Source organism: Acanthisitta chloris, unplaced genomic scaffold, assembly GCF_000695815.1.
Source record: "Acanthisitta chloris isolate BGI_N310 unplaced genomic scaffold, ASM69581v1 scaffold6998, whole genome shotgun sequence".
Lineage (NCBI taxonomy): Eukaryota > Metazoa > Chordata > Aves > Passeriformes > Acanthisittidae > Acanthisitta > Acanthisitta chloris.
In genome coordinates this window covers 104,458-128,308 of record NW_008686409.1, presented here as the reverse complement: position 1 = coordinate 128,308, position 23,851 = coordinate 104,458, and the positions used below count along the sequence as shown (strand labels likewise).

Genomic DNA, 23,851 nt, shown 5'->3' with positions numbered 1-23,851 from the left:
TATATGGTTTACCTGGTAGGTACCATGAGGATAACTGCACTGGTTTTCAACATGCACATGTCCCATCATTGAGCTGCATGAGTAAGTGTGCTGAATAATTTTAGAATCCATTGGAAAGAGAGTACATTCTGCATTGAAAGTACCTTAACACTTAGCTTTGTATTAGTCTGTATTGCTTTAATGTTTGTATCTGTGTTTCTAGGTGATAAATCCAAAGAAAAAAGGAAAAAAGAAAAAGTATGTTAATTCTGGAACAGTAAGTAAATATGTTTTATGTTACTGGATGTTTTTCTTTTTGCTTGAAACAGAGTTGTTGACTTGGAATGTAACAGAATAGAATCTTCTGTGAAGGCCACAACATTAAACTATTTACTGTTACACAGCATCTATTTTCAGGGTTTTTTAATATGAAGGGTCTGATAAAATCTGTGTCCAAGTGTGCTGTTAAGTTGCCAATGGTTTTCAGAATGAGCTCTACCAAACTTTCAGTCAAATTCTTGAAATTGTTGGGCTGAACACTACTCATTTTTATCTGAAATATAACTGAATTTTAAAAGTCAATTTTCTTTTAAAATTTGCCTGCTGAGCTAACATCATTCAAAGCTAATGTGGTTACCATGGCTAAACCAGGAAGAGTCAACATTGTTTATTCCCCAGAGGTTTTTGTAAATTTATGTTGAAAGGTCTGTTAGTATAGTTTCAGGTGAGAGTTTGTTGTTCTTTTGTTCCTATTCCATGTTCTCTTCTCATGTTTATGAACCACTTGCTAGCAATGCAAATATTTCCTTTCAGCACTTTCTCAGCTTCCATGTCCTGGCATCCAGGATGTTCAGATCATCATTTACTAAAAAATGAAGATGAATTTTGAAAATTTGTATATTGGAAAATCTAATCAGATTTAATATATGTTTTTTGAAAACCCATCCAGCATGTGGTTTTTTTCTGCATGGACAGCTGCAGTGAAGTCACTAGGGTTAATTTCATGCTGACCTGTAGCCTTGAAGGAATGTTTTGACATTCTCACATTCTTGTGTAAGTCTGTTCATCACTAGGAAAATAAACATTTATTTTTCTACCTCTGCTTTAAATTGTAAAATTAAATAAAATTTACCATACAATGTCTAATTCATTCGATAATTATTTTTTGCTAACATGTTCCTTTTACTAAAGTCTTTCATGTTAAAATAAAGTTCTGTTATGCTAAATTAATGAGTCAAAAACTTAGGTAAAGTGAGTATTTTCAACCAATACTAAAAGTGTTCTCAAAATTGTAGGTATGAGATCTGGCTTAGGGTACAGGAGAGTAAAAAATGTATTTACATGTTCAATTTTCCTCTTGATTTTTGCTTAATATTTTAACATCTTCACATGTGTCTGTTGCATTTGACTTATGCTTCTCCAAATGGTCACTCTCTTATGCCTTTGCCTGCAGTTTTGTTTTTTTTTCTCCTTGTCATTCACCCAAGATACTTGTTATCCCACAGATTTCAAACTTTTCATGCCAGGCACCAAGACCATCACACTTGCTAATAGGAAGTTGACTTCTGGAGAACTTTAAGTAAAGTGGATATTAGCTCTTTGGCTGCTCTCTCACTGCTGACCTTAAGGACTATTTGCATACAGCACTCATCTCGATTCATTATTACTTCAGGGGTCATTTCAAATTCAGACAGACAAATTACACACTAAGCAGAAACATTTCAGAATACAAGATTAGTTTCAAACAAAGCCAACCAGTGAAATTAAAAATTTACTGGATCGAACTTGAAACATTGTTAGTCATTGTCTGTATGGAAGTAAATGCTTTGGCCACTTTGGGAGTTGTTTGTTTCCATTTTTTACCCTTTAAACTCAGATGCACAGAAAACACTTGCTTAAATTAATTAGGAACAAGATGACCAGCTGTAAGAACAGATGAACTATTATTATTACTGTGTCCAGTGGGAAAATGCATAGAAATTTCAGTCTTATATGCAAGACTATGCTACTGATAGATAGAACTTTGTTATGGTTTTCTGTTCTCAGCTAGGAGGGTAATTTGCTAGTCACTACAAATCACAGAGAACCTGTGTCAAAGGAAGTAGGATAGAAGGCAGAATTACTACCTGTAATCTGGGTCTGTTTCCAGCATAGGAGTATTTTCAATTTTGATATTTTGTTGCAGGTAGAGGCAAATGAAATTCCATCACAAAATTCCATCCTCTTTTTATTCCTTGTACCATTATCAGTGGATTTTCTTTGAGTAGTTACTTAATCAGTTTTCAGTGACTGCCTGCTGCACTTATATTGTGAGAGTTTTGTGTCACTTTGTAAATATTATTAAAATGATTTACATTCTTTGCTTTGTAAATATTGTTCAGTCTATGAAGATTTAAAATGCTGGATCTTTCCCCTGGAGTTTATACTTCAGTGACTTGAGTGCTAAAAATGTCAGTAAGACCTTCTGACAGCTGTTTTGGCTCTGTATCATTCCTGAGTGATAAAAGCTGAGACTGAATAAATTTCTTATCTTTGTTGTTATATATACATATATTTCACTTTAAATAATTGTATATATTTTTCTTATATGTTTATAATTGACTAGGTTTTTGCATTCTTAGCTTGCATCAATAGTCAATACCACTTTTAATGCAAGATGAGTAATTACCTAGCTAATTGTATTGGAGTTCTTTAAACAGTGTTGGAGTGCTCTAGAAAAGATGCATTGTCATGTACCCTCTAATATTCATTTGTACATGTAGTGCACAGTAACCAGCAAACATGCATGTGGTAAGCTGTGAATAAAATCTTCCAACCCTTACCTGTTCCTTAATTAATGCAAAAAAGGCAATTGTAGTAGACTGTCCAACTTGTCTCTTCCCGTTCAAGAACTGCCTATTTAAATTACTTAATATCTTTCTTCATATTCTTTTTTTCCCCTAATACTGTAGGAAATTACATCTTAAGGACAGAGCTCCAAAACATTGTGTTTATATCTCTACTTGTTCAACTGGGAAACACACAATTCATGTCTGACTCTCTTTTATTTGCTTTCAGGTAACGTTGCTTTCCTTCCTAATTGAAACAGAAGTTTCATTCCTTGACTATATTAAAGGCGGGTATGTGATTGACAACAAACCTTTCTTGTTTTCACGATCCATTATAGTTCACTAATAATTTGTGTATGTATTTCGCATATGATGACTCTAAGCAGGATCTGTAAGGAGTAGTATTGCTTCCCCATTTTAGAGTACTTTTTATAAACCCTGAAGATAATTACTGACAAAGTTACGTTATGAAACTTCACTTATAGTGTTGGAATTGGTGTCAATACTAAAACACCAAGAAAGAGTAATGACCTCTGATCAACCAGATAAAATTGGATTAATCAGAAAGGAATTATCTCTATACTATAAAATTATTAAAATGTTGTTTTATTTCCTCTGATCATACTGAGTTTTGATGTATTGAATATTGGCATTTATTTAGAAACTTTCTTCTTCAAAGGCATTTTTTCAATACTAATTAAAAATCATAATATGTTCAATTTCTTATTTATTGTCATTTTCCCTAAAGGGAAGTAGACATAGAAGCAGCAAATGACTTACCCTAGAATGTGCCTGGAAATGGAATCAAATCTCAGAAATTCCTGACTCTTAACCTCCCTGCCAGATTACTGTTCTTTAAGATAAATGGAAACAACTAGTTGCACAGTCCTAAGCACCTAATATGGATTTTTGGGGCATACAGTCTGAATATAGATTCCACGTGTTTTTTAGAGCACTGATTATCTGTGAAGAAACAAGCCACTATCTTTTGTGCCAGTCTTCAACCAGACTTCAGCTGAAATTAAAAAGAAGTCTGTGTTGTGTTTTGACAGGAGCCATATAGGGCTGTGTCTTTGTTCCCAACAGTGGTAATCCTACGTTCCTGTTGTGGACTTTGACAGAGGTAGAAAATGGCCAGCCACTCATGTCTACCAAAACTTTGTATTGGTTGAAGTATATGTATGCACAAATGCATGAAGAAGCAGTTTTGCCTCTAGTGTAGTTGACTGTTCTTCAAAGTGTGTTGTACATATATGCAACAATCATTCCCCATTCATTCAAAATTCATTTCTACAAGAAAAGTGTGTATAAGGAACTGAGGAATTAAGTTTTATATCTTAATTTCAAAAGAAAAGAATATGGGGGCTGCATATGTAATCTTTTCAGTGTGGTTTATCATGTTCCTCACTGAGATGTTGCAATACAAGTTAATAAACCTAATTATCTATATTCTGCAGAAAAAACATAGAAATTTTGAGTGCAGATACTTTGTTGCTCTTATTGAAAGTTTGTGTATGTCTCTCTTATTGCAAGTCAAAGAAGACCTGTGATAGTAATAAATTACACTTCAGGTTTTTTCCCCTTTTTATGAAAAAGGAATATAATTAGTAGAATAATCTGTGTTTAAAAGCATGAGCAGTAATACTTGCCATTTATTTATTTTATATATAATCTTTTTTAGTGTTTCATGCAATTATTTCTATGTACATGCCAGTGAAAACTGTAGAAGTACTTGTATAAAATCTTACCTTTTTTTCTGCAACATATGCAGTTATGTAAACATGACAAGGAGGCTGAGACTCGGAGTTGTTTTCTGGCTTGTCCCTTCCTTTGTCTCATTTAATATTACTACATATCAGTTGCAGTCCAGTTCACAATTTTTGAAGGAAGGGGGAAGAGAAGATTTTGTCATTAATCAGTCTGTTTTCCCATCAAGTACGTCCTCCAAAATTGTTTTGGTTTTTTTTAGTTCCCTGTTTCTCTTCCATTTAGTTAGGCAAGAGGTAGAAAACGCTGATTCTGCAATAGGCACAATATTTGCTCTTCCATAAATGGATGCTTATGAAATACTTCATGTTCAGAACTTCCACTGTAGTTGACTTGAGCTGTCTAGAAATAATACTGATTTAATGGAAGGCTTGACAGCTTCACCTATGACAAATTGGGATGTTTTGAGTCTCCATCTTTTTAATTGGGGTATTCCATTTTCAGTATCATCAATATGACTATTGTTTTCCCAAAGAGCTTTGGAAAATGATGTAGAAGTTTGTTCATAACTTCTAATTTTGTTTTACTATATAGCAGTATGGCAGGAATGAGGTGGATGTCCCTTTTGCATCTGAATGTTACAGCAAGTGGTGCTATCTTAGTAGCTGTCTTTTTGTTGCACCTTGATCCTTAATCACATATTTTGCCACACTGACCTTCCCTTCCCACATTTAAAATAGGTGCATTGTACTACAAATTAATGGATATTTCAAAATCATATTTCTCCTGCCACTTATCAGTTAATAGCATATTCCGATCAAAACATCTCCAAATATATGGATAAGCTCAGGAATGTAAGGGATACAGACTTTGAAAGGAATGCAACTGAATTTACAGGAATGACTGTCAAACCCAGTTTATAATCTACTCTTTGTTTTTGTCTGGAAGAGACCAAGAGCCAAAAAGCTTGAAGAGTACAGAAAGGATATTTCTGTGCGGAAGTTTCTAGACAGTTTGACGTATTAGGATAGTGAGCTAAAAAGTTACTCTAGGCTTTTGTAAATCAGAAAATTCAGGAGCTGAATCATTTTGCAGTTCAAAAATTGTCATCTCTTCTGTCCCAGATTAGTGGAAGATGAGAGGAAATGTTTTCCTCCTATTATGTTAAAAGCCTTACCTTCATCCAGATTTTTGGAAATGAACACCCACACATTGTTTGGATTCAAGTGGGCTTTGGACATACATTTTTATTGAACTGTATTGAATCATTGATACTAAAAATGTAAATTTAAAACTCTTTTCATGACAGCTATTATAATCCAGGCAGTGACCATGTAATGTAATGTGATGTATATTTGATGTTCAGAAGAGACCTGGCATGAGAAACAATTACAAAGCAAGGGCTGCCATATCTATGTATTTTGGAGGCTTTGCTGTACATTTCTTGTATCTCTGGAGAATATTGAGTAATAAGACTATGTAGAGACTTCATCTGAAAAATCTTCTGTATGTTGATGTGGCATTTGGCCAAACAAGCATCTGCAAAGGGGAAATTATGAAGTAAGTGTCACTGGAGACATAAATGCCATGGAGAGGATGCAGCCTCTTGGTAGTGTCAGTTACTCCATTAGCTCCGTTCTAGAGTTCTGCGCAGTAAGTGGTCCTCAAACCTTCAACTGCTCCCCCCTGCTAACAGACCAGCTGGCTGTCATTCTGAAGCCACAGGAGGAAATTCATGTTCCCTTCCAATGTACTGTTTAAAAAACTGTAATCATTACAAATGTTATCAAGCCTAGTCAAAAGCTACTTTCAGGCTTAATTTGTTCCCTTATGTATATCAGTGCTGATGGAGCTCTTATTAAAAGACGATAGGTTTCGCTTTGCTCTTCCAGAAAAAACAAGCAAAATGGCTGCTCCTTTGTTGTGAGATGAAGATTACTGTTCCTTTTAAGATATTTTCTTCATTTTTTTGTGTTCTATAGGGTAAAATCATCTGTCCACTTATCAAATAGATCATGTATTTCTATACCAACTAAATTCTGGCAGAGCAGTAGTGATCTATGCAGCACTGAATCCAGAAGGCACATTGCTGTGCTTGGATGTTCCACCTGAATTCACCCTTGGGATAGGACATTCAGCAGCTCAGCTTGCCTGCCCAGGTGTCAACATTTTAACGGCTTTTGTGCAAAGTCTTATGACCTGACAACATCACTGACCTAGAGGGTGTTGTGAGCTTTTGTAGCTCCCTGGAAAACTATGAAGCTGGAAAAGCAGGGATGGAACCTTAGCCAAAGAATTTCTCATCAGAACAGTAGGTTTTGTTGTCTTGATGTGCTTTAAAATTTGCATCATTTAATCATATTTGAGGAACCACCAGCACCCCTACTTTGAGGAATACTCCAGAAATTGGTGTTGCCAGTCATTGCCTGTAGTCACATGAAAACTGACTTAGTTCTTTTAGCCATTAGCTGTAGTTTTAATATTTTTCTCTTACTTCTGTTAGCCATTTTTCTTTTTAATCTTTTACAGTGCTTTCTCTTGCTTCTGTCATGAATTCAGAGCCTGTGAAACTGTTATTCTTATGAATTGAATCAAAGTAGCCCATCCATTATGTTGACAAATAAATTTTGATGTTCTTATGCAGAGGAAAAGCTGATAGAGGGGTTTTTTTCACAGTGACACATTCTTCAGCATGCTGAAGGATTTCTGTACTTGATGTACCTGACATGTAATGCTTGGAGGAGTCTTGTTTTATTCTTCAAACATTGCCCCACACCAAAGCCCTTGAAAGTTAAGTACAGGGAGATTATAGCCCAAAAGCAGTTTTGCCTAGCAATGCCAATAGTGACTCTAAGCACAGACTTAGAAATGGAATTGTACTAAACTTGTTGTTGTCGTTTTTCCTAAATTGTTCTTATCTAAGGAAGACAACTTTTCTGCACAGTATATTGATCGTGGTAGACAAGCTCGTTGACATGCACTTCCTAGGATTTTTAGCCTTACAGCTAATTGGCAGTTCAGGAGGACATTGTGATTAGGAAGCCACAGGGTCTGACATGTGGGTACAGATAAAGCAAAATCTGACTTGTCATACCATTAAAAATTTTTTGGTGGAACTGCATAAAGCAGGATGAAGAAGTACTGGCAGAAATCTTCCCTTATACAGCTTAGGTGTCTGAACATTTCAGAGACTGAAGCAGCTTTCACTGTTTTGTTTTGTGTTGTTTTTTTGTTAAAGTCTATAGCAAGATCACAGGATTTTGAGACATATTTTGGGATGCTATCAGTGTTTCAAGGACTCTTCTTGATACTGTGAGCATTGGTAGGCTTTTACTTCATACTGGAGACAGAGTCCACCCATAACCTAGTTTAGTTTGTATTAGCCTTGATCAGTATGATAAAGTGATTCCATGTGACTCTTTTCTCATACACAGCTTTTGGTGAAATAAATAGCATTTTCTCTGGGCACATCAAGTTATTTGAGCAGTAGAAGTACTACTGCAAGGCGCAGCATCAGATTGCTGATGTTGAATCTAAATGTGCATGAGTTAAATCTGTTCTGTAACTTTCAGAAAGCTTTAATCTTTGCTAGTTGGGTCATTTAGTTCATAGTTGCACACAGTGAGAGGCAGAAATTTGAAGGAAGATGTAAAAGACTCGGTCTGAACAAAAATTTATACAGCCTCTTTTTCCTGACAGAGCCTTACTAGCTTAGAGATTATCTCCAGAGCAGAGCATTTTGTCCTGAAGGAAGCTGTGGAACAGAACTGTATTTAATTGGATTGTCACTCTGTAAAAGTCTATATATTTATTTTTTTTTTACAATAAATCTATGCTAATGAGTTGCATGATTTATTTAGCTACTGTTCAAAATACAGGCCTTTATATTCCTGCTTCTGGATTTTGTCTTCCAAGAATTACCACGATATGCCCACTTAGAGCATTGACTATGCTCACATGAAAGAAATCCACCACCAGAAATCATGATAGCCTGTCCAAAACTTTAGTGTTAAGAAAAGGAGCAGATTGGTAAAAGCTTACTTCTCCTGTCAAAGTCTTCCAAGACCCTGGCCAAAAAAGTGTCCAAGGAAAAATCAATATTACCACTGAAAATGAATTTATGGAAGTCAATTATCTTTTTAATGATTTAGGATTTTTCATAAACAATTGAAAAAGGAAGATGGAGTCAAGTAACTATTTTCAGTGTGTTCATAAAACAGTGTTGTGTAGCGCTTGGCTGGAACTTCATATAAGAGTATTTGCAGTGTTTATTTCCTTTATTAGAAAGTCATTGTCCTACAGTTTGTTCACAAAGGATATTTCCATCTCTTGGGTTTTTTTCTACATAACAGTGAAACTATTAATAAGGTTTGTATTTGCTTTTTTCTACAGAACCCAAATCAATTTCACAGTTGCTATTGATTTCACAGCCTCAAATGGTAAGAATAAAAATAAACATATTGTGTATGTATGTGCTTTGTTCAGATTTAAGTGTACATATGTGTGTTTGTATGTCAGTATTCAGCTGATACTACCTGGACTCAGGATTCCATTTTGCTGAGCAACAGACTAGAGGGCAATTCCTGCCTAGAAAAGCAGGGCAAACAGAACAGATAAAAGTTGGAAAAGCTACATATAAAATTGAATAAGTAGGAGCAGTTTGCAAATATTCATGTACTTTCTGATTATTATTTTTATGTTTCTTTATAACTACTGGGAGAAAACTTAGAAGACCCCATTGAGAGGGGCAAAAGAAAAGCATTTCAGGTTGAGTGAGGCTGAAGTAGGGTGAAGCAGAGGTAACTTCTGATCCTCCTCCAAAGCTGCATTCAGTGTGTCATGATGGTTTTGTAAATTTAATCTTAAAAGCATATATTGTGTTATAAATGACACAAATCTACAAGTTTCTTGCTGCCCTTTCAGTGCTGAAATACAGACACTATGGTTAAAATGCATTCAGAACTGCTAAAAAACTACTAGTATTAAAATGTATTCAGAACATTGCATTTTTATCTGAAACAAATTATCACTTTTAAGAGAGAAAATCCTGAAGTGATTTATTTTTAAAGTAAATCTGATCCTTTCTTCAACAGGTAACCCCTCACAGCCAACTTCACTGCACTACATGAATCCCTATCAGCTGAATGCTTATGGCATGGCACTGAAAGCTGTAGGTGAAATAATTCAGGACTATGACAGTGACAAAATGTTCCCGGCTCTAGGTTTTGGAGCTAGACTGCCTCCAGATGGGAGAGTATCACATGAATTTGCACTGGTAAGTAAATAAATGTTTATATGTTGTTTGAATTTCTTGACTATAACAACATTTTGGGACTTAAGGTTATAATCTTAAGAAGTTACTAAATAAGTAAAGAACATAGAATGTGCTAATTCTAAATGATTGTTTCAAAACTTTTCATCAGTGATGTTACTGAGAGAAATCCAGAGTCAAGTCCCTGTGGGCCAAAAATAATAATAAAGAAAAGTAATTATCTCTAACCTCAGCTGTGGCAAGATGAGAAACAGATGCCTGAAAGACTTCAGATTGAAGCTAATCTATTTTAAGAAGCAAATTAATCATGATCCAAGATAATATTTCATTATTATTGTTACTATTCTGTCTTATTTTCTTGGATCTCTTTCATAGACTGCTAGGTTAGAGACACAGAGATAACTAAGTGGGCTATAAACTGAGGTGACAAGAATGAATTGAGATTGGTCTGTGGATCAGTTAAATTACAAACCTAAAATCTAACAGGATTTGCTGGAAAGGTTGGTCTGGTGTAACTGATGCTTGTAATTAGTGTGGATGTTTTATCTACTTGCTTATTTTGAGGTTTATGGTCATCTCAGAGTAGGATAAAGTTGTCTGAATTACAGCAAATGTAGATATATCAGATGAGTTCTAGCTAGATAGCAGCAAAGTCGTGGCAGAAGACTGGTGGCTGTAAATGTGTGTTTCTTCTGTCAGCCTGTGCTAGAAAACAGTGCCACATGGCTTACCTCAAGGAAAGGTTTTCCACATAGATAGTAATTTAAAACAAGTGCAATTGCAGATACTCATTTAAAGACCTTCTCTGGACTTTGTGTAGCAAGTTCAAATATGTTGATACTTCTTTCAGTTTTAAGGATGTTTCTAAAATTAATTCAGATAATTTATTATAATTGTGGTGCTTTTGCAGAGAAAAAAGCACCACACATATATATAATACATTTATGTATTCATATGCAATATATATATTTATGTATTTTTTATCTATATATCCTTCCTCCATATATATACATATATAGGTGTCTCCCATGTAATGCTAAGCAGTGTTTTCAGCTATCTCTCTGAATGTTCTAGACCAATCCATGAAAAATTCCCTTTGGTTTTCTAGATTCTCAGGCAGGAATACTGTACCTCAGAATGAGATGCTGGTACACTAAGCTAATGAGGTGTTGGCACATGAAGGAGAGTACAGTGATTTGGAAGGCTTTGAAGCCTTACATAGATAATTTGTCTGGCCTGACATGGGTCATAAATCTGGAATTTAGCTTATGTGTTTGTATTGCCATCAGTAAATAGGTATCCCCATTACAGAGTCATTATGGAGATAGATAGTAAAATGCCTACTCTAAGAATTTACAGTATCAGCCATTTCAGTGGGCTCCCAAAGAGTTAATTCCTTTCTTCATCTGTTTATACCAGGTCAAAAATCATTTTTACAATGCAGAAATACTGTTCGAAACCCAAGAATTTAGACTTTACCTTACGTTCTCATAGTATATGAACATCAGGCTCTAGCTACCATTTCTTTTTTTCCAGTTTTTGAAATAAGAAATCATTGAGCCTGAACTGTGCTCCTAAACATGCTTCCAGTTTTACATCTGACCTGTAATTCATACCTTAAATTCACACAGGGAAATGCCTGTTACGGTTGTATGTAAGAAAGACTGTTAAATTACACTTATGGTGCTATTTATGTCTAGGAACCAGCCCCAGTGATTCAGACTGCATATAACATGAGGCTGTTGGAACCTCCTGCCCTAGGTGGTCGACACTCACAAGCAGAAATGGCACTTGGACATTCGTAGTAAACTCTCTGAATAGATTCTAGAATGGTTAGGTCTTTGCCTTTTAAAAATGTACACTGAGTAGTGTTCATTACCCTAAATAATTTTTGCTTCAGAATGTCTTTTAGTGACTAATCATCTCTTATTTTCATTAGAATGGAAACCCTCAAAATCCATACTGCCATGGAATTGATGGTGTAATGGAGGCATATTACAGGAGTCTAAAATCTGTACAGCTTTATGGACCAACAAACTTTGCCCCTGTAATTAATCATGTGGCCAGGTAAGCATCGCAACAAGTACTTCGCAGAAACTTCTTACTGTCTGTACAGCTATTGCATATAAAAGGCTGACAGTTGCATGATGCTAAGCACAGGAAAAAGTATTTACAGGTGTTTTGTTTTTTCAGTCTAACTTTAAGTGGGTTTGAAGACCACATGCTAGTATTATGCAGAATTTCATCCCTGATTAAAAAGAAATGCAGGTGATCAGTTGATCTACCCTGTGTTAAAATCTTAGGAAAAAACACAATGAAAGAGAAATTTTGTGAGATCATTCTGTCATGTTCCTCTTTTGCCTTTTAGAGCACAGAGTTATTCCTTCGTGGAAAATACATATAGGCATGTGTAGTTCCCCTAGTCTCAAAATGTCCAAAACATCAACAAAATCTTCCAGACCTCTCTGTGGCAACAATTCCTAGCTGGTAGCCATACTTTGAAGGCAATAATACATCAGTCACCACTGAGCAGGCATGATGCTGTGTTATGCAGCATCTCATCTAGCTTCTCAGTGTAAAACCCTTCTTGTGTATGTAGATGTTTCTTAAGAAGAACAATGTTGCCTTGTTTTCATAGACAAGATCTTGACTTATATAATAGCTCCATGAATTAATATAGGAAAGTGACATGGGTAAGATGATTTAGCTGAGCAGATTTATTTTATTTATAAACAAAGAACTAATGTTTACAAAATAAATAGGTAGGGATATGTAAATCATTATACTGTTAATGTTTTATGTATGATCTTGCAAAATAGCTCATTGTAGTAGCAAGAAATATTTATTTACTATCTGGTTTTGCTATGGTTAGTCCCACAGACCAGTGAGAAATAATTTGCAAGTTCTATGGTGCAAAGCATTTTCTGTGCACACCAGCACATGTTCTTGGAACTCTTCAGAAGCTCTTTAAGATTATAATGAGTTTACTATCCTTCCCCAAGCTAGGGAGTTATCTAAACTACACCAGATTTAACTTAGTGTCTTCTCTCATCTCCCCTCCACATGCAAGATCTTTCTTGCAGAAGACTTCAGAACATTTTAGTCTGTTGAAAATTTGAAAGAACCAAATTTCTGTTCCGTTTCTTCAATGTAGGTCTGTAGACAGTATTAAGTGCTCAGAAAGGATGATAAATTTTTATTTTACTCTCATCACCCCGTGTCACTGCAATCTTCATTTTAAAGATTGTAAGCATTAGGAAAAAATGAGATAAAAGAAGTCTCTGCATGGTAATGAAAATGCATTCCACAGTAGGTCTTGCTAATCTAGATATTTCAGTCCCTGCTGCCAGCATGCAAATAGATGATATTCAACAGGTTCACTGTCTGTATGGCTTCTCTACCCATTTGTATCTTGGGATGGGAGAGAGAGGGAGGCAGTGGCTTTCTGTGATTTGTAGCCTCCTCCAAACTCCTATCAATGTTGTGGCTACAGAATCTTATTTATCAGCAGTACTTGCAAATGCATTATGTGACATCAGAGTTAGAATTTTCTATACATGCGCAATCATCATGAGCATCATTAGAACACATTCTGTTCAGTGATCCAAGACTTTCATGTTCAGTGACCAATAAAATAGCGAGTTCCTTGACACTCATATTATGTGTTTGGGCATGTATTCAAAAAGGCAGCTAGTTCATTATTTTTTTACTGCTCTCCATACTACACATTGTTACTTTTATTACAAGGTTCTACTATTTGACTCCTTCACAGCACCAAGAGCCTTGATAAAAGTAGGAACTCTAGTGGCTGTTGTCATGTGAAGCAGCAAGTTGAGCAGTCAGCTTCACACAATAATAAGTTCTTCTTCATATAGTTACATAGGACACTTTGACCCTTGGGATCTGAAGATAAGTGAACTGAGGAATTAGTTTCTGGTATACATGCCATAGAGTTCAGTGGGGTTGCTATGGACTCTCCCTCTTTCAAGGCTTTCCAAATCTTGAAAAGCAGCTTATTTTTTATTCATTCCTTTGTATAAAGGGTTTTTTTACAATTACAATGTTGTTTTTTCTTCCCTTTAGATATGCTGCTTCAGTAAAAGATGGCTCCCAGTATTTTGTTCTTCTGATTGTTACAGATGGAGTTATTTCTGATATGGCTCAGACAAAAGAATCCATAGTGAATGTAAGTTTTGCTGAAAGTGTTGATGTTGAAAAGAATTATGTTTCTAGGAATTCCTATTTTAGGCAATAAAGTAAATCCATTACTATTTCAGGCACTAGATTTGTTCCATAAATTAACCATATTTACCGAACAGCAAAATTTATTACGTGTAAAGACGAAAAGAAAGCAGCAGTTGAACCTCAGCCTAATTAGATAGTCTACTGTGGGAAGTGATACTCTTTGACACTGTATGCTCACATGATATTCTTCATCTGCTTCTTTCCTCCTCCTTCCTCATGCACATCCCACCATGCAGTTTAGCACAGCGAAGTGTGCTTTATCTTTTGCATAATTTCTCAGCTTTGATGCCTGCAGTTTTAAAAACTGCCCCTAACTTTCTGATCCCAAATGGCAAGCACAACACTCATCTGATTTCCTTCTCAGTAGTCCCCTAGAATTTTGACAATTCTAAATTGTTTCTCAGTTTTTCTCTTCAAAACTGCCATGTGTATAAGTTTATGTATTATGAACAGGTTCCATTTTGCTTTTGCTCCTGGATAATTTCATATGAAAACACTCCTAGACATGGTTGGAAAAGATCTCTACTAATAGTTTTTAACATACCACAGTGGATTGAGTAACTAGCAAAGTGATGAGTGAGAAGCCTAGTTTAAAGTAATTAAGCATCATGTCAAAGTGAATAGTGTAGAATTACGTGGCATATTTTTGAAGACCCACTTTCAGTCCCCCCATAGAGATTCTATGCCATTCCAGTTTGTGGGGTGCACATGGAAATATTGCCAAAGTGTTCTTTCGCTGGAGAGAAATTTGCCCTCAAGTTCTAGCCAGCAGCACGTAGACAGAATCAGTAAGGACTCTGACAGTCCACCTGCTAAGTTTTTACACCCAAAGCTATAACTGTGTTTGAAGGTAACAGTTTACTCCTCTCCTCCTCCAGCTTCTAGTATTAAAGTAGGATAAAGTGACTCTCACTTTCAATGGAGATAAATAAACTTTTAGCTTGGAATTTCATTCTCTAATCTAGTTTAGAAGTTAGAAACATAGTGTCTGTCATATAAGCTTCTTGTAGGTGACAAAAATGCTCAGTGGAGAAAAAATAGCGGCTCTTGATTCTAACTCACCCCTCCATTTGAAGTCCCTAAGTAAGAGACCAGCAAGTCCAATTGGCTGATGTCTTGTAAGATTAGTTCATTTGCCACGAAGGCATACAGGAAAACCTTGCTTTGAGGAACAGTTCATTTCCAGGAATAATAGGTGTTAGTCTACAACTGTCTGGAAATGCAGCAGATGTGTTGTTAGCTTGGAAGTTTGATATTTGCTGTCTTTTCTTTTTATGAAGACGCCTTCATTTTTCTGCATACATCTTGAAGTATTAGCACAGTGTACCATGACAGAACTAATTAAATGCTATTCAATACCAGGTTTTTTTGTCTTAATAATATCCAAAATACTAAAAAGGGCAGTGGTGTTCAATGCAACTTGATATGTATAAAACTCAGAATATTTCGATTTTTAACATTAATTGTACTTTTAGGCATCTTTCCATTACAACATACGTGTCAGACACATTTTGTTTTACCAAACTGTTTAAAGGTTATGCTGTCATTCAGGAAATGCCAACACTTAGGTTTATATGCAAACGTTTAACTCTTTGTCTTTATGTTGTCATTGCCACTTAGTATTTCATATTTCATTGTATCACATAATTCTGTGTATTTGTGAGTCTCTTTAAAGGGTGTTTTCTTAACAATCAAGAAATAAGATTCTGGAAAACATCTGAAAAACAGAAGGTGATCTGTTCTAAGAGATCAGAAATCAAAGATTCTTTGGCCAGTGTATACTCCTGTTTAATGATTTAAATGACTGTAGACATTTCACAGTTCATCAGACTATCTCAGTAAGCAACAGTTGTCAACCCTGACAGTTGGTGGATGTTTCAGATTTTTAGTTCTTCATCAGAGGCACTTTCAGATTATTTCTGTAAACTAGCAGGTATCAAGGCAGGAGAGTCCAATATTTATGATACCATCTTTGCAGTTTTAAAGGTTTTACAGGGATTTTATTCAGAGAAAACCAGATACCATTTTTTACTTGTTTCATTGAAAAAGATTAAGTACCATTAAAACTCTTACCATTAGACAGTTTGATACCTTGTTTGCTTTGTGGCATGGATGACTGACTTGAATAAAATTTCATTAATGGAATAAATAGAAGATACATATTGCTCAAATATTCTTTTAAAAACTGGCATGAGATCAATGTAAAAAATAGTATCCCATAGTTCTAAGGAGCTGTGTAATATCATGAAACAGCAAAGTACAACTAAATAAATATCAAACTGTCTTTAGGTACATATTTGCAATTATGGTCAGATTATAAAACTATCATAGATAAATTTGCCATCTTAGTTACCATGTTAATATTAAATCCTAACATAGTTTATGGTGTTTAATTAGCATCCTACATGATTCAAAGACTTGGTAATGAGATAATAAAATAATCATCTGCCTTTCTGTCTTCATCCAAGATGTTTTGTATCACTTAAGCAGACAGGGTCAGACACTCAACTTTTTAGGGGGAAAAAAAGTTGTTCTTTAAAGCATAACTTCTGCATGTTCTTTATTCAGATTGTCATCAGATCTCATATTGGCAGAGGTTATGTAATACATTAAACCTCATTTACTTCTTTTTTTGAAGGCTTCAAAGCTTCCAATGTCCATAATTATAGTTGGGGTAGGACCAGCAGAGTTTGATGGTAAGTGTTGTTGTGTTTTTTCTAGATTTTTTCTATATTTGCTTACATTTTAGTAATATATGGCTTTTAAAACAAATATTGCTCTTTTAGAGCATAATATGAAACAAGCAGTAAGTGCTGTTGACATTTCCAGCTGGATTGATTGATAACTCAGTATGATTACAAGCTACCATGTAGAGCTGTGTAGCCCCTCAGGGTCTGTTCAAGTCACAGAACCATATGGGGGCTCAGCAGTTACAGAGCTCCAGAAGAGCAGTGAGGGAAAAAAAACCCAAACCCACAATAAAGTAAATATAGCCAAGTAATGTTGAATTTCTTCAACACAGATCTTTAGATGCCTTGTAAGCTGTTAGTTGACCTGAAATACTAGTCTTACTGCAGTAATAAAATTTTGAGAAAAATAAATGCATTTGAGGTGATCTGGTTTAAACAGGATTTCACTCTATAACAGAAGAGAGTCTTACTGTGTAGCAGCATTGAGAGAATATTACAGCGGGAGAGAAATTACCAGGTTATTTTCATATTCTTTCATATGATATTCTGAGATCCCAAATCCATCCATTTCAACACTGACCAGAGAGCAGGTATGCCTTCCATCTAGAATAGCTTCCAGGTACCCAGACAATTTTAGAGCTTTCCTGGACCCTTCTCAGAAGATACAAGAAGAGCTACCCAATAAATTTAATAAGATTTTTCAGCACTCCTCATTCCTATGCATTAGCAGATACTGCTTTTCCAGCATGAATGTGAGTTATTACCTCTGTGTGCTGAACCCTATGATATCTCCTGTAACAATTGCTGCTGAAGATGAATTCTTCTCCACTATGGAAGTTTAAATATAGCCTTACAAAAACAGATATACTTGCTGGTTTGAGATTTGGAAGGATAAGGACTTTAGCATGGTCTGTTTTGTTCTGAAGATGACAATAAAGAAAAAATTCTGTATTGTCACCATGAAAAAGTGCAAAATAGCTACAAAACATGATGGTTTTTATGGTGCAAATGTTCTTAAAGAGCTACCTAAATAACAGTTGTTGGTTTTGTTGCCCTAAAGTGTAATTGTCTGAACTTTTTCTCAGTAAGGTTATTTTGTTATGTATTTGAACTCATAGATTGATCCTTATTTTCTTTAAAGCTATGGAAGAACTGGATGGGGATGTAGTGAGGATTTCTTCAAGAGGAAGGTTTGCAGAGAGAGACATCGTGCAGGTGGGAGAGAAAATATGCTCTAATGGATAGATTTTACTCCTCCTATTTGCTTTGAATTCTTATTTCTATCTATTTTCCTGCCTTTCATGTATGTTAGCACTGACATACTTTATCTCAAGGTGTTAGTAACAAGCTCAGAAATTCTGTGCTACCTCTAAGCCTTTGTATAGCACACAGTAGTGGATCTGCTTTCATTAGGAAATGACCCCTATAACTAGCAGGACACTGTTATGAAGTATTAGTGTTATACAGCTGTGGGAGAAGAGTTGGTTACCAAAAATTTGGAGAAACATGATGTCTGTAGAAAGAATGGTATCTGTCTAAACTGAAATCTTTCGTGGAAGGCATATATTCTTGGAAGTGGCTGAATACATTAATAAAATAAAGTATTTCAGTTGGAAGGGACCTACAACAGACATCTAGGGCAACTGCCTGACCACCACAGGCCTGACCAAAGTTAAAGCATATTGTTAAGGGGGTTGTCAAAATGCCCCGAAACACTGACAGGCATCCTTAGATTCAAACTTCACCTTAGATCTGCTGTTTCTTCTTCTGCCTTTATGCCTTCTATTTGTCACACTTCATATCGTTCAGTTGTTTTTCCTCTTACTTGTTTTCACTTACTTCAAGACAGGTTGGATTTTTATATCGTTGGTTAGTAGAATATGTATAGGGAGAGAATCACTGAGCTATATGAATAGCCCATATTGCATTATAGTTAAGGTCAGATGGCAGCTGATGTTCTTTGGAATGTGTTTATTTGTTTCTATCTGCAGGAACTGAAACTTTTCAAAATGCTTAATGTTGCAAATACTAATGTATGAATGTTAAAGAATCGATTGATAACTGCTGGTGGATATCATATTTCAATCCAAGGAAGTGTTCAAAACATGTATATGACACCTGATTTTATAGTTTTGTTAAGAATGCAAAATAAACAAATCTAGACAAATGTGGAAATTAAAATTATTAGATGTTTGTTTTGGTCAAAGATTCTCAGTGCAAAAAATACTTCATTAAAATTCCCTATTTTATTCATAAAAGTGGATCAGAAATGAGAGTTGGATGACAGCAGTTCATTTACCCTCATAAGCTTTATGGATATATATTTAAGAAAATAATGAATTCAGTTCTAATAGTTGAAAAGGAGTCTATTTTTTGTTTCTGCAATATACAGAGATATAACAACTGATGAGAACGCAACACATCAAAACTCTTAGAAGAGTGAAATGTGCTGGTTTCTTTAGTCAGTGTTCTCAAAAGGTAATTATAAAAGTAGTGACGATGAGAAGCTGGACAGGCAGAGGAGACAAGAAATAATATGTCTCTTTTTGTCAAAGCCTTTATAATGTTCCTTGGTAGTCCTTACTGGGTTAAAGAGGAGCTGTCTGTAATGTGTAATGCTATATTCATTAGTGCTTTCAACAGAGCAGTATGTGGAGATCTGCCTTCAGAGCTGGGAGCCTTTCTGGACCTCAAACTAGTATTTCTGCAAAACCCTGTGCCATGACAGGTTTTTAAAGCTAATTCAGATATCTCTGGCATGCTCTGCACTTAGGTTTAAATGCATTTAAATATAATCAACAATATTATACAGAGTTTCTCCAAACAGCCCCAAAAGCTGTTGAGTTTACATTCAAAGAGCATAAACGGATAGAATTCTTCAAGTGTTGGAAGCCAGATTTGTGAAAATGCTTTGCATCAGAGATATAGTAATTTCTGCTAAAAAATAAAAAGTGATATGCAGTGAATACCCTTTTGTATTTCTTTAGGATTCATTGCATATCAGAAATGTAATAAAACATCTATATACTATTAGCATGTTGCCATCAGAATGTTGCCCCAAGTCATATTGAATAACCTGAAGGCAATAGGATTTTTTGCTCTCTTTCTGTCTAAACACTAACAAATGATGACACCAACTTGAGTGGGAATGTTGATCTGCTGGAGGGTAGGAAGGCTCTGCAGAGTGATCTGGACAGGCTAGATAGATGGGCTGAGACTAACAGCATGAGATTCAACAAAGCCAAGTGCTGGGTCCTACACTTTGGCCACAACAACCCCATGCAGCACTACAGACTGGGGGAAGAGTGACTGGAAAGATGCCCAGTGGAAAAGGACTTGGAGGTGCTGGTTGACAGCAGCTGAGCATGAGCCAGCACTGTGCCCAGAGGGCCAAGAAGGCCAATGGCATTCTAGCCTGTATAAGAAATAGTATGGCCAGGAGGATCAGAAGTGATCCTCCCCCTGTACTCTGCACTGATTTGGCCACACTTTGAGTACTGTGTCCAGTTCTGGACCCCTCAATCCAGGAAGGACTGGTGCAGTTTAAGACTATGTCCTTTTGTCCTGTCACTAGTTGCCTGGGAGAAGACACTGATCCCAACCTAGCTACCACCTCCTTTCAGGTAGTTGCAGAGAGTGATAAGGTCACCCTTGAGCCTCCTCTTCTCCAGACTACCCTCAGCTCCCTCAGCCAAGGAAAGACTTTGAGGTGCTGAAGCAAGTCCAGAGAAGGGCAAAGAAGCTGGTGAAGGATCTGGTGCATAAGTCCTATGAGGAGTGGCTGAGGGAGCTGAGTTTATTTCATTTCTGATCCTTTCTTATCCTTTTGCTGTTTAAGAGGAGAATACTTACTCATTACTATGAGTAACTTGCTTATTACTCTTGTTTCTCTGGAAAATTTTGCAATTAGCCTTTTTAATTAAACTCTCAAACTATAGAAAAAGCACTTGACATTCCATCAGTTTCCCTTTGGGTTTTTTACATCTTTCATTATATTCCTCTGCCATTTCTCCTTCTTCTACATGTTAGCTGTCTTTGTACATCTCTGCATATCTGTCCATAGCTCCTCCATCTATATACCATAAGGAAAAGGGAGGGAGAACCAATCAGGCCATTTTTATTGTATAATTGCATTTCAACAATTACACTGTTGAAATAGCCTCACTTTGCTACAGAACAGTGGTTTGAGATTCCATATCTGCAAACTAGTGGGTAAGGTGATCTCTTGGGATGGGACACATTTTGTTCTTTAGCTCAGACTGCAGGTGCTTTTTACATAAGATGCATTAGAAAATTAATAACACAAGGGGGAAATGATCACGAAGCTTATTCCTTCCCAGCTGAATATGTAAACCAGCAGGCTACAGAGGTGCTTGTTTTGTTTCATTATTCTAACTGCATGATTCCAGGGACAGATGTATCCTTACATAAAATTTGGTGGAGTTTAAAAAGGAAGAACCAGTTGAAACAGTTTTTGAAAACTGGTAGAGGTTTTCTATGAAATGGAGGAATCAGTGCTAGGAAATATCACAGTATTGAACATTGTCTCTTGTATTAAAGAATTACTGAGTAAACACAGAAATAGTCAAGACAGCTAATTGTGGAACTGCAGATATCTTGTTTCCTGGCTTAATACTCTAAAATTGGGTTCATTTTTGCTTGTTCTCCTGCCCTTATACCTGGTATGCTCTTGGACACAACCCATTGAAGAGGTAAAGTATGCTACTTTCTGGAATATTACTCTTATAGTGTTGTTGACAGTGGCAGCCTGTGCTTGCTGGCTCTGCTTGAGCAGCAAGGTTGGACTAAAGGATCGAGGACACTTCAACAATTTTTCAACAAAAAAGTTTTTTATTGCTGAAATGTCATCTTTCGTTTTGGTTGGGTTTTGGGCTGGGCTTTTTTCTTCCCTGGGAGGTGGTTGGGGTTTTTCCTTTGTTTAATATATTTAGTAGATTTCTTTATATGTTTGTCTTTTCTGGAAAACTCTCAGGATCTCAGAAATAAAGTGCATATTAAACTCTCTTTAGCTCAGTGTTCCCCTAAATCTTGGAAACTTCAATGCTTTCTAGAAAAATGGAACTTAATCTGTAGTTGTGCTTGCTGTGCATCCATTAAAGCAAAATCTGTCTATTTGGTATAATGGGAAAAAGGTTTCAGAGTTCAGCCAGGAGATGAGATATTTGTGGGTCTAGCTTAGCAATCAGTTCTAGTTTTATCCTGGAGTACAATAGTTAACAAGTAAATTTTCCCTGTTGATTTGTTGGAGGGGGGGTTGGAGGGAGTGGAGGAGCAGAAAGGCACCATTAGGCTTTGAATTCCAGCAGAGCATAGCCTGGCATATCAATATCAGAAGTGGTTTGGACATTGAATCCCAATGTTGTCACCTAGCTGTTGCCCTGAGATAGGCTCCAAAATCTGAGCAAGAAGCAGAATTTCAAATCAGCCTTCCCTTTGGCACAACCTATTAGCTAGCTTAACCTACTGCTTCACTGTGTGCTGTCTGTTCTGAATAAAAATCAGGGAGCCTAGGTTGTTTCTTTTTTCTATGCCAGTAGCACAAGTATCTCATGAAGTATTATGAAACCCAAGCCAGAGGCAGGTAGATGTTTAGGTGTTGCAGATCTGGGAATCACTAACACCTTCTTGTTTGAATCCAATCCTTTTTGCTTAAATTCTTATTGCATTTGTTAGTATCATATCCAAAGTGTTCAGGTGGTTCATAGTTCTACTAGGTATGATACGAAATGCTCAAAAATAGAAAGCCATCCTTTCTGTTTTGTTCACTTCAGAGGGCAAAAAATCTACTGACAAAGTGCCAGAGCAGAGGCAGTCTGGTAGGAGAGCCCCAGGAGCAGGGAATGTAAGCTTAGAATAGCTTTCTGAGACAAGATTGCCTTCCTGTATGAAAAGGGTTGAGAGACAAACAAAATATATCAATGACACATGTAATTGGCAATCCGAGCTTATGTGAAGAGGTTCACCCAAGTGAAAGGATGACACTGTTTCTATTAGAAGACAGATTTTTAAAGATTGAGATACAATGCGTATATATAAAATATATAATATAAACCACAACATATGTTTACGTCATATAAAATGTGTAAGGTAAGATATTCATGTACTCTAACTCCCTAGATAAAACTTTCTTACTTTAACATTCTAAGATGTATTCTGTGTCTTCATAACAACCTGAGTGAACATCTCTCTTGTTTTGTAGTTTGTGCCGTTCCGAGATTACATTGACAGAAGTGGAAACCACGTGCTAAGCATGGCAAGACTTGCTAAAGATGTTTTAGCTGAAATCCCAGAGCAGTTTCTGTCCTACATGAGGGTCAGAGGAATAAAGCCATCCCCTGCACCACCACCCTATACACCCCCAATTCACGTGTTGCAGACACAGATATGACTGCTCTGAAGTGCTTAGCGTTTATCACAAGTCTCTGGATGCAGCAGTAGCTTCTGATGACTTTTTGGAGCTAGAAAAATTTTCTTCACATACCAAAATTCTCCTATGGTTGCATAAGCAACTGGAAAGCTTTTAATGCTAGGAGCAAAATGTTGATGTTCTGAGTCCTTTGTATTTATTTTACAGGACACCCTACATTTTTGATGTATTTATTGGAGGGGGAAAGCACAAGTCAGGTTTTCAACTCAGAAGATAGTATCCTCTCTGAATACTGTGTGTATATAAGTGTATAGGAATGCTATTACTCTGTATCAATGTTTACATGTTACTATTTTTAAATTTCAGTACTTTTATAACTATTCTTAAGAAAAACAGTTTGGAATATTGACTCACACGTCTTCTAGCTTGCAATAGTTTGTCACAAGATAACAAGAGAAAGCAATATCTCTTTGAATGTTTGCCCAGACAAACACAAATGAAAGCTAAGAGAAGGACAAATATATCTCTGTTTTCAAACCACTGAAGTGCTTCAGTCAGTGCTCAGTAATCCATTCTTATCACGGTTTGAGAACAAACTCCTAAAATGTGAATAACAGAATTGCATATGACTTATAACTAATTCCAAATTTTGAGGGGGAGGTATGTGTATTTTTTCAGAGGTTCTCCAATTTCTAAGTTTATCTCAGTTTACAGTTTTTTAAACTAGCTACTGAAGCAAATT

The 23,851-nt window shown here is 36.1% G+C and overlaps 1 protein-coding gene across 1 annotated transcript; it reads left to right on the top strand.

The window, feature by feature from the left end:
* Window positions 1-202: 202 nt before the first annotated feature.
* LOC103807379 (copine-8) lies at window positions 203-23,340 on the top strand (the record flags this gene model as incomplete). The annotated part of the gene is made up of 9 exons (XM_009080106.1): window positions 203-256; window positions 3,037-3,098; window positions 8,907-8,953; window positions 9,608-9,789; window positions 11,726-11,853; window positions 13,870-13,972; window positions 16,670-16,727; window positions 17,863-17,936; window positions 22,942-23,340. Coding segments are annotated over 9 exons (897 nt in total), but the record flags the coding sequence as incomplete, so codon positions are not given.
* Window positions 23,341-23,851: the final 511 nt, after the last annotated feature.